Source organism: Pristiophorus japonicus, chromosome 18 (assembly GCF_044704955.1).
Source record: "Pristiophorus japonicus isolate sPriJap1 chromosome 18, sPriJap1.hap1, whole genome shotgun sequence".
NCBI lineage: Eukaryota > Metazoa > Chordata > Chondrichthyes > Pristiophoridae > Pristiophorus > Pristiophorus japonicus.
Window position 1 is genome coordinate 81,143,227 of NC_091994.1, and position 19,462 is coordinate 81,162,688.

At 45.2% G+C, this 19,462-nt stretch overlaps 1 protein-coding gene across 1 annotated transcript; it reads left to right on the forward strand.

Moving 5' to 3' along the window:
* Positions 1-753: 753 nt before the first annotated feature.
* Positions 754-18,370, forward strand: LOC139228789 (proproteinase E-like). Its single transcript, XM_070860160.1, has 8 exons — positions 754-805; positions 3,464-3,552; positions 5,207-5,304; positions 5,401-5,529; positions 11,338-11,474; positions 12,973-13,115; positions 15,931-16,083; positions 18,340-18,370. Exons 1-8 carry the CDS (start codon positions 766-768, stop codon positions 18,355-18,357), a joined length of 807 nt encoding a protein of 268 aa, XP_070716261.1. The 5' UTR covers positions 754-765; the 3' UTR covers positions 18,358-18,370.
* The last annotated feature ends 1,092 nt before the right edge of the window (positions 18,371-19,462 follow it).

A 19,462-nucleotide genomic window follows, 5' to 3' on the forward strand; every position in this document is an offset into this window, starting at 1 on the left:
CTCTTTGACCAAGCTTTTGGCAACGTGCGCTAACTTCTACTTATGTGGCTCGGTGTGAAATTTTTTATCTCATAATACTCCGGTAAAGCGCCTGGGGATGTTTCACCAGGTTAAAGGCGCTATATAAATGCAAGTTGTTGTTGTTGTTCATGTCCTCCTTCAGCAAATGTTTTTCAGCACGTCAATGGATGGGAGGTCAGGAGCTAGAGCCCCGGTTGGTGTTTCTCCCTCCCTAGTGCATTGACTTCAATGGGAGAGATGTAAAACAGGAAGCTGATTCGCTATCGCTTGCTTTACACCATGGCACAAAGCCAAAATCTACCCCACTGAGTCTAATTATAGCTCCGCTATCGCAGTCCACAGGTAAGATCAGCTAACAGAGCCCCGACCAAGCATCACACCTAGAAACACCTGGTCAGTTTGGCTCAGCCTCCTCCCTGAGCATTGAATTAATCAGCGGAAACATTGGGGGAGTTTCTTTTTAACCATTAATTACCCCTGACAGCGAGTGACCCTGTGTGAGACGCACTTGTAGCAGGTGGTGGCTGCATTTACACGCCATGGAAAGTTTTTTGGGTCATACAAACAGCACAACCTTGACACAAAGACATTTAATTATTTACTTTCCTACTTAGCGTGGGGAAGCTAACAGATAGCAGCATTATTAAAATAGCTGCAGAACCCAAAAAGATCGCAGGAGGCAGGACACATAAAGGTCCAAATCTTCCATTGGGTCTCTCAGCAGCACAGCAACACAGAGAGAAGATGCACCAACTGCTCCTCGTTGTCCTGCTCGCAGCCACTGGTAAGTCACCAGAAAGTGCCCTCCATTCAAACAAGATTGTGTGGCAAACCAGTCCCACCCACCCTTTCCTTCAACCACTGTCTGCCCCACCTGTGACAGAGACTGTAATTCCCGTATTGGACTGTTCAGTCACCTAAGAACTCATTTTTAGAGTGGAAGCAAGTCTTCCTCGATTTCGAGGGACTGACTATGATGATGATATCTAACTCCGGAAACATGTCCATATAGAGGCATCGAGCAACGTTCTCTCTTAGCTGCCCTGCCGCGTGGCTGCGCAGTTGTCTGGCCGTCCCATGCAGCCCTCGACCAGCTTATCCCATTTTAAATTTTGCATGTTATGAATGGGCGGTGCAGCCTGTTAAAGGCGGCCATACTGCCCCCCCCCCAAAAAAAGAAAATTAGGGGGAACATTGGCGTAGAGTACAAGAGCAAGGAAGTTGTGCTGAAACTTAATAAATCACTGGTTAAGCTTCAGATGGAATATCGTGTCCAACTCTGGGCATCATTCTTTGGGAAGGATGTAAAGGCGTTGGAAAGTGTGCAGAGAAGATTTAACAGAACGGTGCCTGGGATGACGGACTTCAATTACGTGGATTGACTAGAGAAGCTGGGATTGTCCTCCTTAGACCAAAGAAGGTTAAGGGTGTTCAAAATTATGAAGGCTTTGATAGAGTAGACCAAAGTGTTGTTACAGTGCCCCCACCCCATCCCTCCCTAGCCCAACACTACTGAGGCATAGATTACAAGAGCAGAGAAGTTATGCTAGAACTGTACACAAAACTAGTTAGGCCACAGCTTGAGTAGTGCGTGCAGTTCTGGTCACCACATTACAGGAAGGATGTGATTGCACTAGAAAGGGTGCAGAGGAGATTTATGAGGATGTTGCCAGGACTGGAAAACTTTAGCTATGAGGAAGGATTGGATAGGCTGGGTTTGTTTTCCTTGGAGCAGAGGAGGCTGAGGGGAGATTTAATTGAGGTGTATAAAATTATGAGGGGCATAGATAGAGTGGATAGGAAGGACCTATTTCCCTTAGCAGAGGGGTCAATAACCAAGGGGCATAGATTTAAAGTAATTAGTAGAAGGATTAAAGGGGAGATGAGGAACCATTTCTTCAGCCAGAGGGTCGTGGGGTCTGGAACTCACTGCCTGAATGGATGGTAGAGGGAGGAAACCTGATTGCATTTAACAAGTACTTGGATGTGCACTTGAAGAGCCATAACCTACAGGGCTACTGACCAACAGCTGGAAAGTGCGATTAGGCTGGATAGCTCTTTTTCGACCGGCACGGACACGATGGGCCAAATGTCCTCCTTCTGTGTCGTAATTTTTCTATGATTCTATGCTTCATAACAGCCCTAATATTGCCCTGAATGAGGTCACTCACTCTGCACAGACTGGAGATCGAACTTGAGACCTTCTGGTCTGTACAGTTAAGTGTGATTCCTCACTGAGTGATTGAGACACTTTATTATTTTGACCAGTTATGTATTGTAGCAGTCTTTATGGCTGAAGATATCGAAAAATACCCAGGGCTTCTTTTTGCTCCATTCACTGGTAAACAAATAGATAAGTATGCTTTATACTCAAACCTACTTTATTGCTAAAATTAGGGATTGCAGAGAAACCCAGCCCTCGGGGATTTGTGAGACAGATTTTCAATACATTTGGCTCCAGCCGAATCTAACTTTCATTCACATGACCAGGAAAACAAATGAGCAGTCAGTGATTGAATCTTTTGGTACAATGTAGTGTACTGCTAATTCAGCTTTCACATTTTAAGATATATTTTCTCTCTTCATGCAGACGTTGGGGGTAATGTTGACGTGATGCGTGCTGTAAAACAGGTGATAGCCAATCGGCAGCCGGTTTTACATCTCTCCCGATTGCCATTTACATTGAAGACGACAGAGATAAAAATGGGGAGAGATTTAAACGGGCTGCCGATTCGCTGTCGCCCGTTTTTCACCGTCACACAAGGTCGAAATTATCCCGAGCGATTCATGGTGGGGTGTATCTCAAGTGACCATTCTTTAGACAGAAAGCATTACGGGGACTGTCGGAGACAGCGAGACACACTGTCCTGTCCCAACACTCACAGCCCTCACCATGATAAGCACAAAATATTGTTTTCATATAATTTTAAAAGTGATATTAAAATTGGAGAAAGAAATTGAAGTATATGTTAGGGTGCGATGAAGAAAGAAAAGAAAGAAAGAAAGAAAGAAAGAGAGAAAGAAAGAAAGAAAGACTTGGATTTATATAGCACCTTTCACAACCACTGGACGTCTTAAAGCACTTTACAGCCAATGAATTATTTTTGGTGTGTAGTCACTGTTGTAATGTAGGAAACACGGCAGCCAATTTGCGCACAGCAAGCTCCCACAAACAGCAATGTGATAATGACCAGATAATCTGGGGGGATTTTTGGGGGAGGGGGGAGGAGGCTGTGTGGAGCATAAGCATCAGCTTGGACCTGTTGGGCCAAATGCTGTTTCTGTGCTGTAAATACTATGTAATGTTTCAATATGTAATGTAATACCACTGTATTTGCGAAGCAAACATCTGGAATACCTAATCCACAACTGCAAATGAAGACCTATCTGTATGCTACATTGATCCGAATGAATAGCTAGTCTTTGATTTCTGTAATTCCAGCTTATGGCTGTGGGCACACCAGCTACCCTCCGTATTCCTCCAGGGTGGTGAATGGAATTGATGCCAAGCCGTACAGTTGGCCATGGCAGGTAAGCCCACGCGGAACTTTAAACGAGCGAGAAAAACCCAAATGCCACGGAGTTTGGACATCGGAAACAAAAAAAAATAAAAATGCTGAAGATGCACAGTAGGTCAGTCGGTGTCCGCGGAAAGAACATAAGAATTAAGGGAATCAAGGCATATGGGGACAATGCAGGAATGTGGAGTTGAGGTAGAAGATCAGCCGTGATCTTATTGAATGGTGGAGCAGCCTCGAGGGGCCGAATGGCCTACTCCTGCTCCTATTTCTTATGTTCTTATAACAGAGTGTGTGTGGGAAGGAAGGAGGAAAGTCGGGTCCTGTATTTGGAACTTAGGAAAGGCAGAAAGAACTAGCATTTATATAGTTCATCCTCAGGATGTCTCAAAGTGTTTCACAACCAGTAAATTATTTTTGACGTGCAGTTACTGTGGTTATATAGGCAAACGCAGCAGCCAGTTTGCACACAGCAAGGTCACGCAAACAGCAGAACAGTTGAGCAGTTTTTAGTGTTGCTGAGGGAGCTACATCAGTCAGGACACCAGGTCAACGCCCTGCTCTACACTTACCGCCATGGGATGTTTTACAGCCACAGGCAGATGGGGCTTCACTTTCACATCTCAGCCAAAGAACAGTGTGTAACTTGATAATGCATAACTTGCACTGCTGTGTCAGCCTAGATTCTGTGCTTGAGCCATCACCTCTGCCTCCGAAGTAAGGCTGCTACTAGTTGAGCCGAGTCGACACCTGGGAGAAACAAGGGGGAAAGTGCAGAGAAGCAATTACTGAAGAGAGGAAAACAATAACACCAACAACTTGCATTTATATAGCACCTTTAATGTAGTATAATGTCCCAAGGCGTGTCATAGGAGCGTTATCAAACAAAATTTGACACCAAGCCATGGAAGGAGATATTAGGGCAGCTTGGTCAAAGAGGTAGGTTTTAAGAAGCATCTCAAAGAAGGAAAGAGGCGGAGAGGATCGAGGACGGAATTCCAGAGCTTGGGGCCGAGGCAGCTAACGGTGCAGCTGTCAATGGTGGAGTGATTAAAATCGGGGGGCTGCAAGAGGCCAGATATCTCAAAGGGTTGAAGGTTTGGAGGACATTACAGAGATGGGGAAGGGTAATACCATGGAAGGATTTGAAAACAAGGATGAGAATTTTTAAATCGAGGTATTGCTCAATCGGGAGCCAATGAAGGTCAGTGAGCACAGGGCAATGGGTGAATGGGACTTGGTGCAAGTTAGGACATGGGCAGCCGAGTTTTGGCTGAGCTTAAATTTATGGAGGGTAGAAGATGAGAGGCCAATTAGGAGTGCGTTGGAATAGTCAAGTCAAGAGGTAACAAAGGCATGGATGAGGGTTTCAGCAGCAGATGAGCTGAGGCAGGAGCGGAGTCGGGTGATGTTACGGAGGTTGAAGTAGGCGATCTTAGTGATTGCACGGATATGTGGTCACAAGCTCATCTTGCGGTCATATAGGACATCATGGTTGTGAACAGTCTGCTTCAGACTCAGACAGCGATTAGGGAGAGGGATGGCATAGATAGGGAACGGAGTTTGTGGTGGGAACCAAAGACAATCGCTTTGGTCTTTCCAATAAATGCATAGAGCAATATGTTACAGAGAAATAAAACCTTAACTTATAATTTTGTTACTGTTAGATTTCTTTGCAAGTCGGATCTGGGAGCTATTTTTCTCACACTTGCGGTGGAACCCTAATTTCTGCTGATTGGGTTATGACTGCAGGTCACTGTATCAGGTGAGTATGGCTGCACTGGCAAAGCATTTTCTTCCTTCCTCCTCCATGTCCCTGAAGCAAATGTGATTTAGATTTAATTCTGCTCTTTGTTTCCAGTGCGGGGCGGTCTTATCGTGTGGTGCTGGGAGAGTATGACAGGAGTGTTAAAGAGGGTGGAGAGCAGGTTATCAGCCCTGCCAAAATCATCGTTCACCCAAAGTGGAGTATAAACTGTATTGCATGTGGGTAAGTCCCAGCACCTATTCGCAGCTGTCTGCACAGTATCGTTGCAAATTCTTAAAATGTTCATGTTTCTTTCAATACTTCTTGTAAACTAAGGTTGCAGCCCATGGAATTGAAGGGAAATTATTGACCTCGGTGGGATATTGGCTGAGCAGCAGGAGACAGAGAGTTGGGACATTGACAGGCTAAGTGAATGGGCAAAAATTTGGCAGATGGAGTATAATGTTGGAAAGTGTGAGGTCATGAACTTTGGCAGAAAAAAATCAAAGAGCAAGTTATTATTTAAATGGAGAAAGATTGCAAAGTGCCGCAGTACAGCGGGACCTGGGGGTACTTGTGCATGAAACACAAAAGGATAGTATGCAGGTGCAGCAAGTGATCAGGAAGGCCAATGGAATCTTGGCCTTTATTGCAAAGGGGATGGAATATAAAAGCAGAGAAGCCTTGCTACAGCTGTACAGGGTTTTGGTGAGGCCACACCTGGAATACTAAATACAGTTTTAGTTTCAATATTTACGAAAGGATAAACTTGCTTTGGAGCAGTTCAGAGAAGGTTCACTAGGTTGTTTCCAGAGATGAGGAAAGGTTGAGTAGGTTGGGCCTCTACTCATTGGAATTCAGAAGAATGAGAGGTGATCTTATCGAAATGTATAAGATTATGAAGGGGCTTGACAAGGTGGATGCAGAGAGGATGTTTTCACTGATGGGGAAGACTAGAACTAGAGGGCATGATCTTAGAATAAGGGGCCGCCCATTTAAAACTGAGATGAGGAGAAATTTCTTCTCTCAGAGGGTTGTAAATCTGTGGAATTCACTGCCGCAGAGAGCTGTGGAAGCTGGGACATTGAATAAATTTAAGATAGGAATAGACAGTTTTTTAAACGATAAGGTAATAAGTGGTTATAGGGAGCGGGTGTGGGGGGGGAAGTGGAGCTGAGTCCAGATCAGCCATGATCTTATTGAATGGTGGAGCAGGCTCGAGGGGCCGTATGGCCTACTCCTGCTCCTATTTCTTATGTTCTTATAATGGGCAGGTACTCTAATTGGCAGAATGTGACTAGTGGTGTCCCGCGGGGATCTGTATTGGGGCCTCAACTATTCACCGTATTTATTAACGACTTAGATGATGAGATAGAAAGCCACATATCCAAAGTAGTTGATTACACAAAGATAAGCATCATTGTAAGCAGTGTAGATGAAAGCATAACATTATGAAGAGATATTAATAGATAAAGTGAATGGGCAAAACTGTGGCAAATGGATTTCAATGTAGGCAAACGTGAGGTCATCCACTTTGGATCTAAAAGAGATAAAGCAGGGTTCTTTCTAAATGGTGAAAAGCTAAAAACACTGGAGGTCCAAAGAGACTTGGGGGTCCCGGTACATAGATCATTAAAATATCATGAACAGGTAGAGAGAATAATCAAAAAGGCTAATGGAATGTTGGCCTTTATATCTAGAGGTCCCAAACCCATGAGCTCTACCACCTAGAAGGACAAAGACAGCAGTTGCATGGGAATACCATCACCTGCAAGTTCCCCTCCAAGTCATACACCATTCTGACTTGGAAATATATCGCTGTTCCTTCATCATTGCTGGGTCAAAATCCAGGAACTCTTTCCCTAACAGCACTGTGGGAGTACCTTCACCACACGGACTGCAGCGGTTCAAGAAGGCGGCTCACCACCACCTTCTCAAGGGCAATTAGGGATGGGCAATAAATGCTGACCTCGCCAGATATGCCCATATCCTAGGAATGAACAAAGAAGAATACAAGGGGGTAGAAGTTATGCCACAGCTAAACAAAGCCTTGGTTAGAGCACAGGTGGAGTACTGTGAGCAGTTCTGGGCACCACACCTTAGGAAGGATATATTGGCCTTGGAGGAGTGCAATGTAGGTTTACCGGAATGATACTGGGCTCCAGGAGTTAAATTACAAGGAGAGATTACACAAACTAGGATTGTATTCCCTGGAATTTAGAAGGTTAAGGGGTGTAGGTTCTGAGTCTAGGGCAAACCCTAATCGTAGATCGCTGCCCTCAGAAGAGGGCCCGGAGGTTTTCTGATGAAGCTTTAGAGGCATTGGTTTTAGCGGTGGAGAGAAGGTGGGCGGTCCAACTGGCAGGAGGCCCCAAGTCCACCGCACTATGTGGAGGGAGGTGGTACACTACATCACGGGCAGCACTGTGGTCCCCAGGACCTACACCCAGTGCAGGAGGAAGTTTAACGAGTTCACACGGGTGGTCAGCGTGAGTGAAGGCTTCAACAAATGCTACATACCACCATCTGTACCACAAGCTTCACACACTGCTCAATGCACCATACCCCCAAAGCTCACCCACCAACAATCTCTACCTAGCAACACTCACACCCACATCTCACACCTTGCACACAATGACAGCTATTCAACTATGGCAGGCAAGAGGCTCATTAGTTCTTAGAATTCATGTGATATTTGTGATATGTTTATAGATCAATTTATTAAGTATGTTTGGAATATATTGTGGTCTCCCTCATTTCACCTTTTTGCCCCAGAGGACACTGTGATACGCCATGAGACAGGGATTGTATGGTGGGGCTGTGGTGAGCTACGGAGATCTGGGGCTTCATTCATGTCAATCGGAGTCTGATGAGCCAGTCACGGACAGCCTGTCTAGAAGGCCGATTGTCTTGCTGCCTCCGCCTTCCTCCTCCCTGTCCTCTTCCTCCTCATCCTCCTCTGCCTCGTCCTGAGGTAATCCCGCGATCCTGCAGCCCTCATGACTGTGAGGAATAATGTGACTTCTGCATCTGAATCAACACTCCCTGTCATGAAAAAAACTTGAAATAACTAAAGAGAGCTGTTTCAGTTGCAGGAAGGAGCAAACAGGCACTGAAACTGCAGAACCATGTTAGTTGCAGCTGGGTGGGGATGGTACCTTTAAATATCGCTGCTGCAGCCTGCTTTCTGCTGGGAGATGCCAGCACACCCTGTCGTTGTTCTGCCCTGCTGTTTAGGTAAGTGGCTGTAACGAAGTTGGGAGATCGGACTGAAGTTACGCTCTCCATGATAGCACATTCCCTGGCGATCGAGTTTACCGGCAGCGCTACTGGCAACGCCGATACGGCAGGCAGCGCTGGAACTGGCATCAGCTGTCATTACACCAATCAATGGCGATTTAGCGCCATCTTGTGCCGCTAAGGTGTGGCGCAAACCAGATGAATTTCTAGCCTTAGGACTCGGGTGCACTGTCTAAAAATTAGAGCCAGACTTTTCAGGTGTAAAATTAAGAAACACTTCTGCACACAAAGGGTGGTTGAAGTTTGGAACTCTCTTCCGCAAACAGCAATCGATGCTAGATCAATTGTTAATTTCAAATCTGAGATTAATAGATTTTTGTTAACCAAAGGTATTAAAGGATTATGGGGCAAAGACGGGCATATGGAGTTAGGTCGCAGATCAGCTGTGATCTCATTGAATGGCAGAACAGGCTCGAGGGGCTAAATGTCCTACTCCCGTTCCTCGGTTCCGATGTTCCTATGTACTATGTAGTATACATTATTTCTTGTAGGAAAGCTATAAAATTGTAAATTATTATTCAACACAAAGTTAATATTGCCACTTCAGCAAGGAACGATGATAGATTATTTATTGGTTTAAAAGCTGTATTTCTTTTGTAAACTTCTGTTGCCAGCAGTTACAATTCACAGCAGGTCATTAAAAATCTGAATGAGAAAACAAGTTTTTTACACTTAGAAACTGCAGCCCTGTCGCTGCCGGCCACAGTTAGTGACATCAACGTTAAAACAGACAAAGCTGGAAATACTCAACAGGTCAGGCAGCATCTGTGGAGAAAGAAACAGGAGTTAACGTTTCAGCTCGATGACCTTTCATCAGAACTGGAAAAAGTTGGAGATGTAGTTGTAATGTATTTGCTTCATGGGTTCTTTGCTTAAGAATTCATAGCAACACATTGCTATTAAGAACTAGTTGGTTTATTAACAAAGGTTTAACAATCACACTACACATTACCAGTTCATCTACCAGGCTCACAACTACCTGCCTCATCGTGGATCCACCGAACCCAACTGGCTGGGGTTTTATTGAGTCTTGTGAACATCACGTGACTGGCTAAGCCACTCACAACTCATCAGCTCGACAACACTGTGAGCATCCTCACAGGAGCATACATTACTGTAGTGATACTGAGGGCCTGATTTTTCTTACTGCCGTGGCACCAAGGACCTAACTTCTTGCAGGATTTAGGAGCTGCCACCTGCTTCTCCAGTTCCACGTCTGCCTGTTGGAGAATGATGTCAGATGGAAGTGCAGATGAGGAACACGGTGCTTGGAGGCTTGTGTTCCGAAGCCAGCACTGAAATTCTAGCTGCTTTTGAAATGGAGGCTTGGCTTCTGGGGGACTAGAGTCCTTGAAGAATGCTAAGAATACCACCGAGATAAGTGCACTGAATTTAGCTGGGCGAATAGCCAACTCACTAATGCCGGCCTCCCGGAATACAAATTAAAGTGGCACTAAGCACAACAAAAGTTAAATTAATAATCCTTGATCAGGACTAGCGCGGTCAGGCTGGAAAAACCCCTTTGCGGGACTAACCAAGACAAAGAAGCGATGATGACTTGCTTCCAGGCCAAAAAGGGATGCGTTCACAGGTGTTTCAATGAAGGACCTAATATTCCAGATCCCGAACTACATATTGAAGGCTGGAAGATGCCTGTGCATGGATTTTTTTAACGTGTGGTGGCCGTTGCACACCAGCCACCACACGGGCTTGACAGAGCTAGGTCTTGGTCCAGTGGCAAGGATTAACCAAGACGACTGGAGACCAGCTCTGCTGCACGGACCTAGTGCGCACACATATCGCAGTGTGGGCTGGCCTGTGCTGCCTCTTCTGAGCCCCAAACTCACGCCTCTCCTGGGCAACCTGGCTTCGCAGCCGTCGCCCTCCTGCAGCAGCACGCGCTGCTTCCTGAAGTGGTGTGCCACCGCACGCTGTTCCCTCCAATGGCTCGTAAATTAATTAGCTGCCTCTTTATGAATATAAAGTATCTGTAAACTGGATCTACACTCATCCTTCTCCCCTCTGGCCCTGTGTTTTGATTAGTTCTATAAAAGAGATATGTTGAACTATAGTCCACAAGCCACGTGCAGGCCTCGATTTTAACTCCAGGTGGATTTCCCGCTCAAGACCGAGTTAAAATTACAGTCGGGTCTCAGTGATGTCTTGGGACGGCCTTGACCTCTTTGTTTGTAAGCCTGCTGTGTGCACAGCACCGATGGACCCAGACCAAAATTTACCCCATTGAATTGTGTGTGGAGCAAGATGGCAGCTGAGCTGCTGGGATCATGGAACTTTCCTGCCAAAGAGGGAACCAGTCAGGGATGAATATAGGGTAGGAACTAAAGGTTAGAGAGGCGGCCTGGATTTCTGTTTGACTTAACTTCGGGGGCAGCGGGAGAAATTTAGAGAACCTTTCCTCTGAAGCTGAAAGTGGTGGGGAAGTGACTACAATGCGATCGATTCTGCACAGCCTGTCAAAGGACTGGGCTTGCTGGAACAAATGGACTTTCCTTTATCCATATTTTTGTTCCTCTCCTTCCTTCCCCTGAAGGCATTAGACCCCTTCCTGGGATACAGTTCAGTCAAATGGTCATTATTCATGTGGGAATCTTGACAGTGAGTATCAGCAGGCTATGTGACCACAGGGTGCCAAAATAGCATTGCTTAAAATTTCATGTCAAAGGAAAACAAGGTTTAAAAATGATTAAGTGATAGACCATTAAGCAGGAATTTCTACTGTTTTTTTTAAAGGAATGATATCGCTTTGATCAAGCTCTCAGAGCCTGCATCCTTGAATGATAAAGTTCAGTTCGCCTGTATTCCTCCTTCCGGGTATATTCTTCCCAGTAACTCTTACTGCTACGTTACTGGATGGGGACGACTCTACAGTAAGTCAGCACAAACCTGCAAAGATTTTTTCTCTCTCTTCCCCTCAGGTTTTTCCATGCTACGCCAAGTTGTTGATTGATTGTGGAATTTCCATTGACCTCTGACCTCCCCCAGTCCCGGGGGGGGGGGGGTTGGGGAGGGGGGGAGGTCAGAGGTCAATTTCTAATGCTTGTTTCGCTGGAAGTTGATTGGAGACCTCAAGAGCTAATGTCGCCCCCGTCACAAGTGGGGGCAAAATGGACTTTTATTTCGCTGTCTGGTTCCCATTTTAGAAATTTCTGGAGAGCCCACTAAAAAAAAAACTGGGCAGGTGGAAATCCAATAGGAACAAGCTGCATTTATATAGCGCCTTTAACATAGAAAAATGTTTCAAGGTGATTACCAGAGGAGCAAACAAAAAAAAAATGAATGCCATTTTAAAAGGGGTGACCAAAGGCTTGGTCAGACAGTTGAGTTTTAGGAAGAGTGGTAAAGGAGAAGAGGCAGAGGGGTTTAGGGAGATAATTCCTGAGGGGGGAGCCCAGGTCGCTGAAGACACGACTGCCAATGGTGGGGCAAAGGGACAGGGAGATTGCCCAAAAGGCCAGAGTTAGCGGAATGGGCACTTTGGGGGGGGAGGTGGGGGGGGGGGCGGAAGTTGTAAGGTGATGGACCTGCCTCTCTTCCGCAGTTACATCCGAGCCAGGGTGTCCCTGGAGATGGAGCACACGGTGTCCACCGGTACGCTCGCAGCCTTCCGCGAGAGGTGGGCGCCGGAGGGACTGGAGTGCATCGTTACCCCCGGCAACCAAATTTTAATTTGATCGTTTAAAGTTTAATTTGTTTAATTTGCCGGTTTTTGTGTACCTTTAGCAAGGGGGCACTTGATTTATAGGGTCACAAAAATTGTTGTGGAGCTGTTCCTGGTATTTGATTTAAAGTTTCTACTCAAATAGTTGTAAAGGGATCGGGAGAGGCATTGCAATGAAGGGATAATGGCAATTTTACACTGGAGGAGTTGGGGGCTGGGAACCACGGGAGATCAGGGAGTGCAGTGGTTTTGGGTGAGTGGGACCAGGTGCAGGCAGCCGAGTTTTGAATGAATTGAAGTTTACAGAGGGGGAATGGAAGGTGAGAGACCAGCCAGGAGAGCATTGGAACAGTCAGATCTCATGTTGGCAAATGTATGGATGAGAGTAGGTAGTCTATTTCCAAGTCCTGTCCAGTGCCGCTCTGTGTTCAGCTGTAAAGTGCGGTGTTGAGGGCGGTGTCCCTTCATGCTCCAGTAGTCTCTCTCCCCCGAAAAGAAAACATCTAAGCCAGTTTGCGCGGTTAAGTTGGATCGTTTCCACGAAGGGAATGGTGGGAATCACCCATTGCCACATCAAGGAATGGTGACATCAAGCCAGTTTAGCACATTTTTAATCCAACATTCATAGGTGCACATATATTCTTGTTTTTGAATATATTTGACTGTTTTTCAGATTGACTTAAAGCCTTTTATCTGGATCTTTACAGCTAATGGGCCACTTCCAGGGAAGCTACAGCAAGCTTATTTACCAGTCATTGACCATGATCACTGCAGCCGAAATGACTGGTGGGGCAGTATTGTGAAAACTACCATGATTTGTGCCGGAGGTGCTGAGAAGTCTGGATGTAATGTACGTAATTATTCTAGGGATTTATGTCTGCTCATTGAGGTGAGGGATGAGACATGTCCGACCATACAGTTGATTGTGGGCATCAACCCATGGCCTAATACAGGCAACTCTCGATTATTCGGGTCCCTCGGGGATTGGGCTATGCCGGGTAAACGATTTCTCTGTTAGAGCGAATTGACATTATAAAGTTAAAACTTCAATGAATAAATACTCTGCAATCAGCTACAAACAGTAACAAGGAGGTTAGGTATGGACATTACCAGCATGCATGCAATTGGCCTCGAGGAGGAGGTTGTCTAGCTCCGGGGTTCTGGAGCGCGCTGCCTTCCCAGGCCGAAAGGACTCCGAACGCACCGGCCCGATGCCTTCCCGGGCCGAAAGGACTCCGAACGCACCGGCCCGATGCCTTCCCGGGCCAAAAGGACTCCGACGTCAGCGGCGGCCGCGAGAGACAGCGGCTGCAGCAGCGCGCACTCAGACGGAATTTTAAATGCCGTTGCAACCGTGTGCGGATAATCGAGAGTTGCCTGTACCATGATGGGAAAATTCCCAAAGGCAACTCCCCCGGTAGCCCAGTGAGTAAAGGCACTGGCTCCAAAGATCAAGGACCTAGATCCCAGCAATGACCTCCAATGCTGACCCCACCAGAGTTTGCAGGGGGAATTAGAGGGCACTTCATTCACATGGAGCCCATGCTACTGCGGGCACAGCTTGAGTTCCCACCAGCCTGATACTTCTGGAATCTCTGGTGCCTGGCTGAATGAAGATCCACCCACTCCCAAGAGCCCATACAGATGCCCCCTTGGCCCCCTGTGTCATTTTTAAAAAGATATTACCCATATTCAGCAGTCGAGATTCACCCAGTGGAGCCCACTTGCACCTTACACCAGGTCCCTTATGGGCGTGGGAAATGGGAATTGCCACCAATAGGCAGATCCCACCCCCAAGGCCGACTGGAATTTTCCAACCTGGCACATTCAGCTCCCAGCACTTTTCTGAGTGCTTCCACTGGACTGCTGCCGGAGTTACATGGGGAGTCAGGTGGAATAGTTGGGGAATTTCAATCTCATTATGTAGTGTGGTACGGAGCCATCCAGACCAAGGTGGTCCCAGCTTCGATCCATGGACAGGGCTCAGTTAGCTGATTTAAACTAGGGAGGAGATCAATGAACCTGTGGACTTCCACTTCTGATTGCTCTGTGGTGAAGTCCACTGTGAGTTGGCATCAGGTGAACCATTGGGGGTATTTTTACACAAAGTATTTTTGGCTTCTGTGCTTCAGACTCTTGTAGGTGAGCCCTAGCAGGGGAATATCTATGGGTGTTCTTTATATGGACTTCCAGGAGGCATTTGATAAAGTCCCACGTAAGAGACTGTTAACTAAGGTAGAAGCCCATGGAATTGAGGGCAAATTATTGATCTGGTTAGGAAATTGGCTGAATGACAGAGAATGGGGATAATGGGTAGGTACTCAAATTGGCAGGGTGTGACTAATGGTGTCCCGCAGGGGTCTCAACTATTCACAGTATTTATTAATGACTTAGATGATGGCATAGAAAGTCATATATCCAAATTTGCCGATGACACAAAGATAGGCGGCATTGTAGCAGTGTAGATGAAACCATAAAATTATAAAGGGATATTGATGGATTAAGGTAATGATTTCAATGTGAGGTCATCCACTTTGGACCTAAAAAGGATAAAACAGGGTACTTTCTAAAGTTGAAGGCACTGCCGCCAATGGTTGAGCAGTTATAATCAGGGATGCTCAAGAGGGCAGAATTAAAGGAGCGCAGATATCTCGGGAGGGTTGTAAGGTTGAAGGAGATTACAGACATAGGGAGGGGTGAGGCCATGGAGGGATTTGTAAACAAGGATGAGAATTTTGAAATCGAGGTGTTGCTTAATGTAGGTCAGCGAGCACAGGGGTGATGGGTGAGCGGGACTTGGTGCGAGTTAGGACATAGCTGCCGAGTTTTAGATGACCTCAAGTTTATGTAGGGTAGAATATAGTAGGCCAGCCAGGAGTGTGTTGGAGAAGTCAAGTCCAGAGGTAACAAAGGCATGGATGAGGGTTTCAGCAGCAGATGAGCCGAGGCAAGGGCGGGGACAGGCGATGTTATGGAGGTGGAAACTGGCAGTTTTAGTAATGCTGTGGATATGTGGCCGGAGGCTAATTTCAGGGTCAAATATGACACCGAGGTTGCGAACAGTCTGGTTCAGCCTCAGACAGAAGTGAGGACTGCGTTTCTTTTTCTTTCTCACCATCTGGCCCAATTGTTTGATTTAGACAGACTCTCTAATTTCAACAAGACATCTTGATAAATAACTTAAAAAGAAGCCAAACAAATTTAAATATCATAATTAACAATTAAACAACTATAAACAATTTTAAAGTTGCCAATCAAACACATATTGCAACAAATTCTACAAGATGTTTGTATTTGAATTGAATGTGTTGGCCCCTTTTTCAGACATCAGACAACTAAACTCCAACAGTTGTATCAAATTAGGTTGCGACACGATTTCTGTGAGTGAAGCTGATTTTTGATGCCTTATGTATTGTTACACAACTAAAGAGGTCGATACCATGTTAAATCTTGAACAAAAACGCTGTTTTTTGTCACAAACCTTCGCCAACAGTCACTGTCTATGCCCATAAATGGAAAATTCTCACTTTGGCAAGGCATTTTTGAGATCTTCCAGGCCTGATGGAGTCATGCTCTAACTTGAGTTGTCACTTTCTGGGGAGGAGGGAATTAAGATAAAGAAATTCAGCAAAACTTTGAGAAACATTTTGCCTCATTTGTTGCAGGGAGACTCAGGTGGGCCTTTGAACTGCAAGGATTCTAATGGAATGTGGTACGTCCATGGAGTGACCAGCTTTGTGTCAAGTCGGGGATGCAACACCAAAAATAAACCCACTGTCTGGACTCGGGTCTCTGCCTTCAATTCCTGGATTGCTCAGGTAAGCATCATTTCCAAGTAGGAAGCAGCAGAAATACTTCTCTCTTATTATTACAGAGCTCAAAATCATAGAATCAAAGAAATGTCAGCACAATGGGAGGCCACCCAGTCTATTGTGCCTGTGGCTGTGTTTGCTCTCCACTGGACCCGTCTACTCGAATCCCATTTCCTTTATCCTTTAGTGTTTTTCATTTCCAATGATGTATCTAATTCCCTCTTCAATAGCCATTTGTAATGCATTTCATGTCCTAAAATTTCACCTGCTGAACAATGTTCTTTCAAATCTCCTTTTATTCATCCTCTATTTATGTTTCTTATTACCAATTTCACACCAATAGAAATAATAATTTACTACTTATCATCTCAAACCCTTTCATAATTCGAAATGCTTCTATTAGATCTCCTTTAACCTGCTCTGCTCTAGACAATACAGCTCTAGTTTTTCAAGACTTTCATATCAATATCCCCAGATCCCTGGTATCATCTTAAGTACCTTTTCCTTGGCTCCACGATCCTTTCTATAATTGGGTGCAGAAAGCTGTAGGCAGCACTATAATTGTGGCCGAATCGATGACATAGTACATATTTCTCATCATCTCATACTTTTGAGCACAATGTCCTATGCATTCAGTACAAAATCCTATTTGCCTCCCTTTATGGCTTGAAATGTAATGGACATAAGATCAAATAATAGATGAGGGAGCTTGCAAGATAGCTATGTTTTGTTTTTCGGGGTAATTTAGCAACATTTTGCTACAGCACGAGATGCACTAGACTCAAAGACAGATCGAGATAGGGTTGAAGCACTATAGCCCCAAGTCTCCGACCCACGGTTAGTGAGTCTGTGCCAGCAAGGAGCCTCACTATGAGTAATTGTTGCTACTATCGTGGAATCATTACCTCAATGTGCTACTGCAAATAATTTAGATAACCAATTGGAAAATGTGGATTTACATTTTTTCATACCTGCAAAAGCCCAAGAGAGGAAGAGGCCCTCCTTCATGGCACTGTTACATTGTTGGCATTGCCACCAGGCACTGAGGAATTATATTGCCCACAACCACTGCGCTTAAGTCAAGGGAAGCAGCATCTGCATTTATATGTTTGAATGAATGCCCAGAGCAAAGCTCACCATCCTCCGACTGCCTAGAAATGTTTCTTGGGCGATAGCACGAAACTGCAATGGAACTGAATGCCAGGCGCTGCGTATAGTGGGCGGCCAATCCGATACTAGCCGTTTGGTGTCACCGCCCAAAACAGATTTCTAGGCCTGGGTTTCTAACATTCAAAGAGAGTCGTCTATCCTGTCAGTTAGACTGCAACCAGTGTGCGGCAATGTAAGACCAGCTGCTCCGAGTAAACGCACATCCTTAAAAGGAGATGTAATGTTAACAAGATTTTGCACATTTACATTGTTCATCTTGTAAGAGCATTGCATGAAAAGCACTTCACACTGGCCAAAAGGCAGCCTGGATTTTCCACCTTTGGTGTAACTTACCAGAAGGGCTATTGATGGGTATTGGACAGCCTGAAATCGAATTGTGCTATGTGCACCCAGTTTGTCGCGGTCAGCTGATTAGCATAGGTGCAGATTCATTGGATGTAGAGAGCAGACTTGTGGTCGGAGCCGAGAATTGCTCGGAAGTGAAACAATTAAAAGGGAGTGTCAGAATAGGATGACGGAAACTCTGAAAACCTTTGGAGAGCTGAAAAAATGGCATCTCAACCCAATTTGTCACGGTTGAAGGAATATGGGACTAAGAGGAGCGGGGCAAAAATGAAGGGAACGGAAACCCAAGGTTGGGGCAAGCATTCGATGGTTGCTGAAGGGGAGGTGGTGCCACACGAAATGGTCACAAGGATGGAGGTCCTCCTTGGCACCAACCCCAGAGATGAGCATTGCAGCATCTCTGTGAGGAGGAGGAGGTGCATACATGCTGCATTGGGAGTGCCGAGAGGCAGGGGGCAGAATTTCAGGTACCAGGGCCAGTGGCAGAGGGAAGTGCATGGAGTGTGTTGTGGTTTTAAGGTCTAGGGGAAGAAGGAGTTTGGTGGGTATTGAGGATGCAGTAATGCCGATAATACTGTAGTACTAGTATTACTAACAAAACACAGAAAAGCAAGCGAGGTTGGGTACTTTGAAAATTATAGCACAGTTACACATGAGGAAGTCTCACCTTCAAGACCCATTCTCACATACTTATGCATTCATTTAAGAGGCGAGTCTTGTAACTACTCTTCAACTCCTTTCTTCCAGACCATGGCCGACAACTAAAGGGAAGGAAGGAACAACTTTCATCAAAATGTTGCCCCATGATGAGCAATAAACTAAATCATGAAGTGAAACGCGTTGTCTGTCGTTTCTCTGAGTCACTGCCGTAAATTCTGGTCAATTTTCCGTCTCCATTAGATTGGGAATGTTGCTTTGAAATGGTCTAAGCTCTGCTTAAAAACTATACTGAGAAACGTAACTGAAAGGCTTAAGGCCCACAGTGCCTGGTGCCATCACGTTTGAGGAAAACAGGAAAGTGCGAAGAAAAAGAGAGAAAGGAAAAAGGGATGAAGAGAAAAGAGCTCTTGAATTTATATAACACAGCATCACACTTATCAGAACTGATTCCTGGTGCTTCCCTTACAAGGAACTGTTCTGAACTACAATGATTGTTATATAGGCAAGGGCACCAGTTTGTGCAGAATTAAAGCTCCCTATCTGCAACGAGATGAATGATAGTTACTCAGGAAGTGGTGGTTAAATGACTTCAAGTTTGGGTTAGATTCTGAGAAAGAATAATGAAAAGGTTATAAATAACCCATAGGCGAGGGGGCTAGCAGCAGGTAATTGTGAGGAAATCAGCCCCTTAAAAAATGGATGTATCTCTACAAAGTAAACTGAAAATGTTCTCAAAGTATTCAGAAAAACATTTAGGGCAACAATAACAACTGAGCAGTTTAAAATGACTACACTGACCTCACTTACTCAGTTAAAGAAACCTGTTTTAACCCTGAACACACTGCAAGAGTTCAACCCTTCACCAGTAGTATAACTAACAAGTCAGAGGCTGGTACTGAGAATGGATGCAAGGAATGGATAATTATCCATTCCCCAACCATCATTTTCCCTCAATTTGAGAAGCAACTTACTAACAAAAAACTAATGATGCTACAAAGTTCAACAGCCAATATCCTCGGCATAATTTGCACCTTTATGTATATTAAATAAAATAGTTTTGAGTCAAATTTGTGCTTGAGGTAAAGGCTGCCAGTTGTGGGCAAGGGAATCCTTCTTCCCATTTTTTCCAGCATCAGGATTCAAGATGTCATGTATTTAGACCATGTATACTAACTGTAAAGTCATATAAAGTGTGCCACCAGAGGGCACT

Excerpts from the sequence above, each read along its gene's own strand:
- LOC139228789 (XM_070860160.1), top strand. The coding sequence starts at position 766 with ATGCACCAACTGCTCCTCGTTGTCCTGCTCGCAGCCACTG. Across the intron at positions 3,553-5,206 it reads CGTACAGTTGGCCATGGCAG|ATTTCTTTGCAAGTCGGATC; the intron begins GTAAGCCCACGC and ends TGTTACTGTTAG. Across the intron at positions 5,530-11,337 it reads ATAAACTGTATTGCATGTGG|GAATGATATCGCTTTGATCA; the intron begins GTAAGTCCCAGC and ends TTTTTTTTAAAG.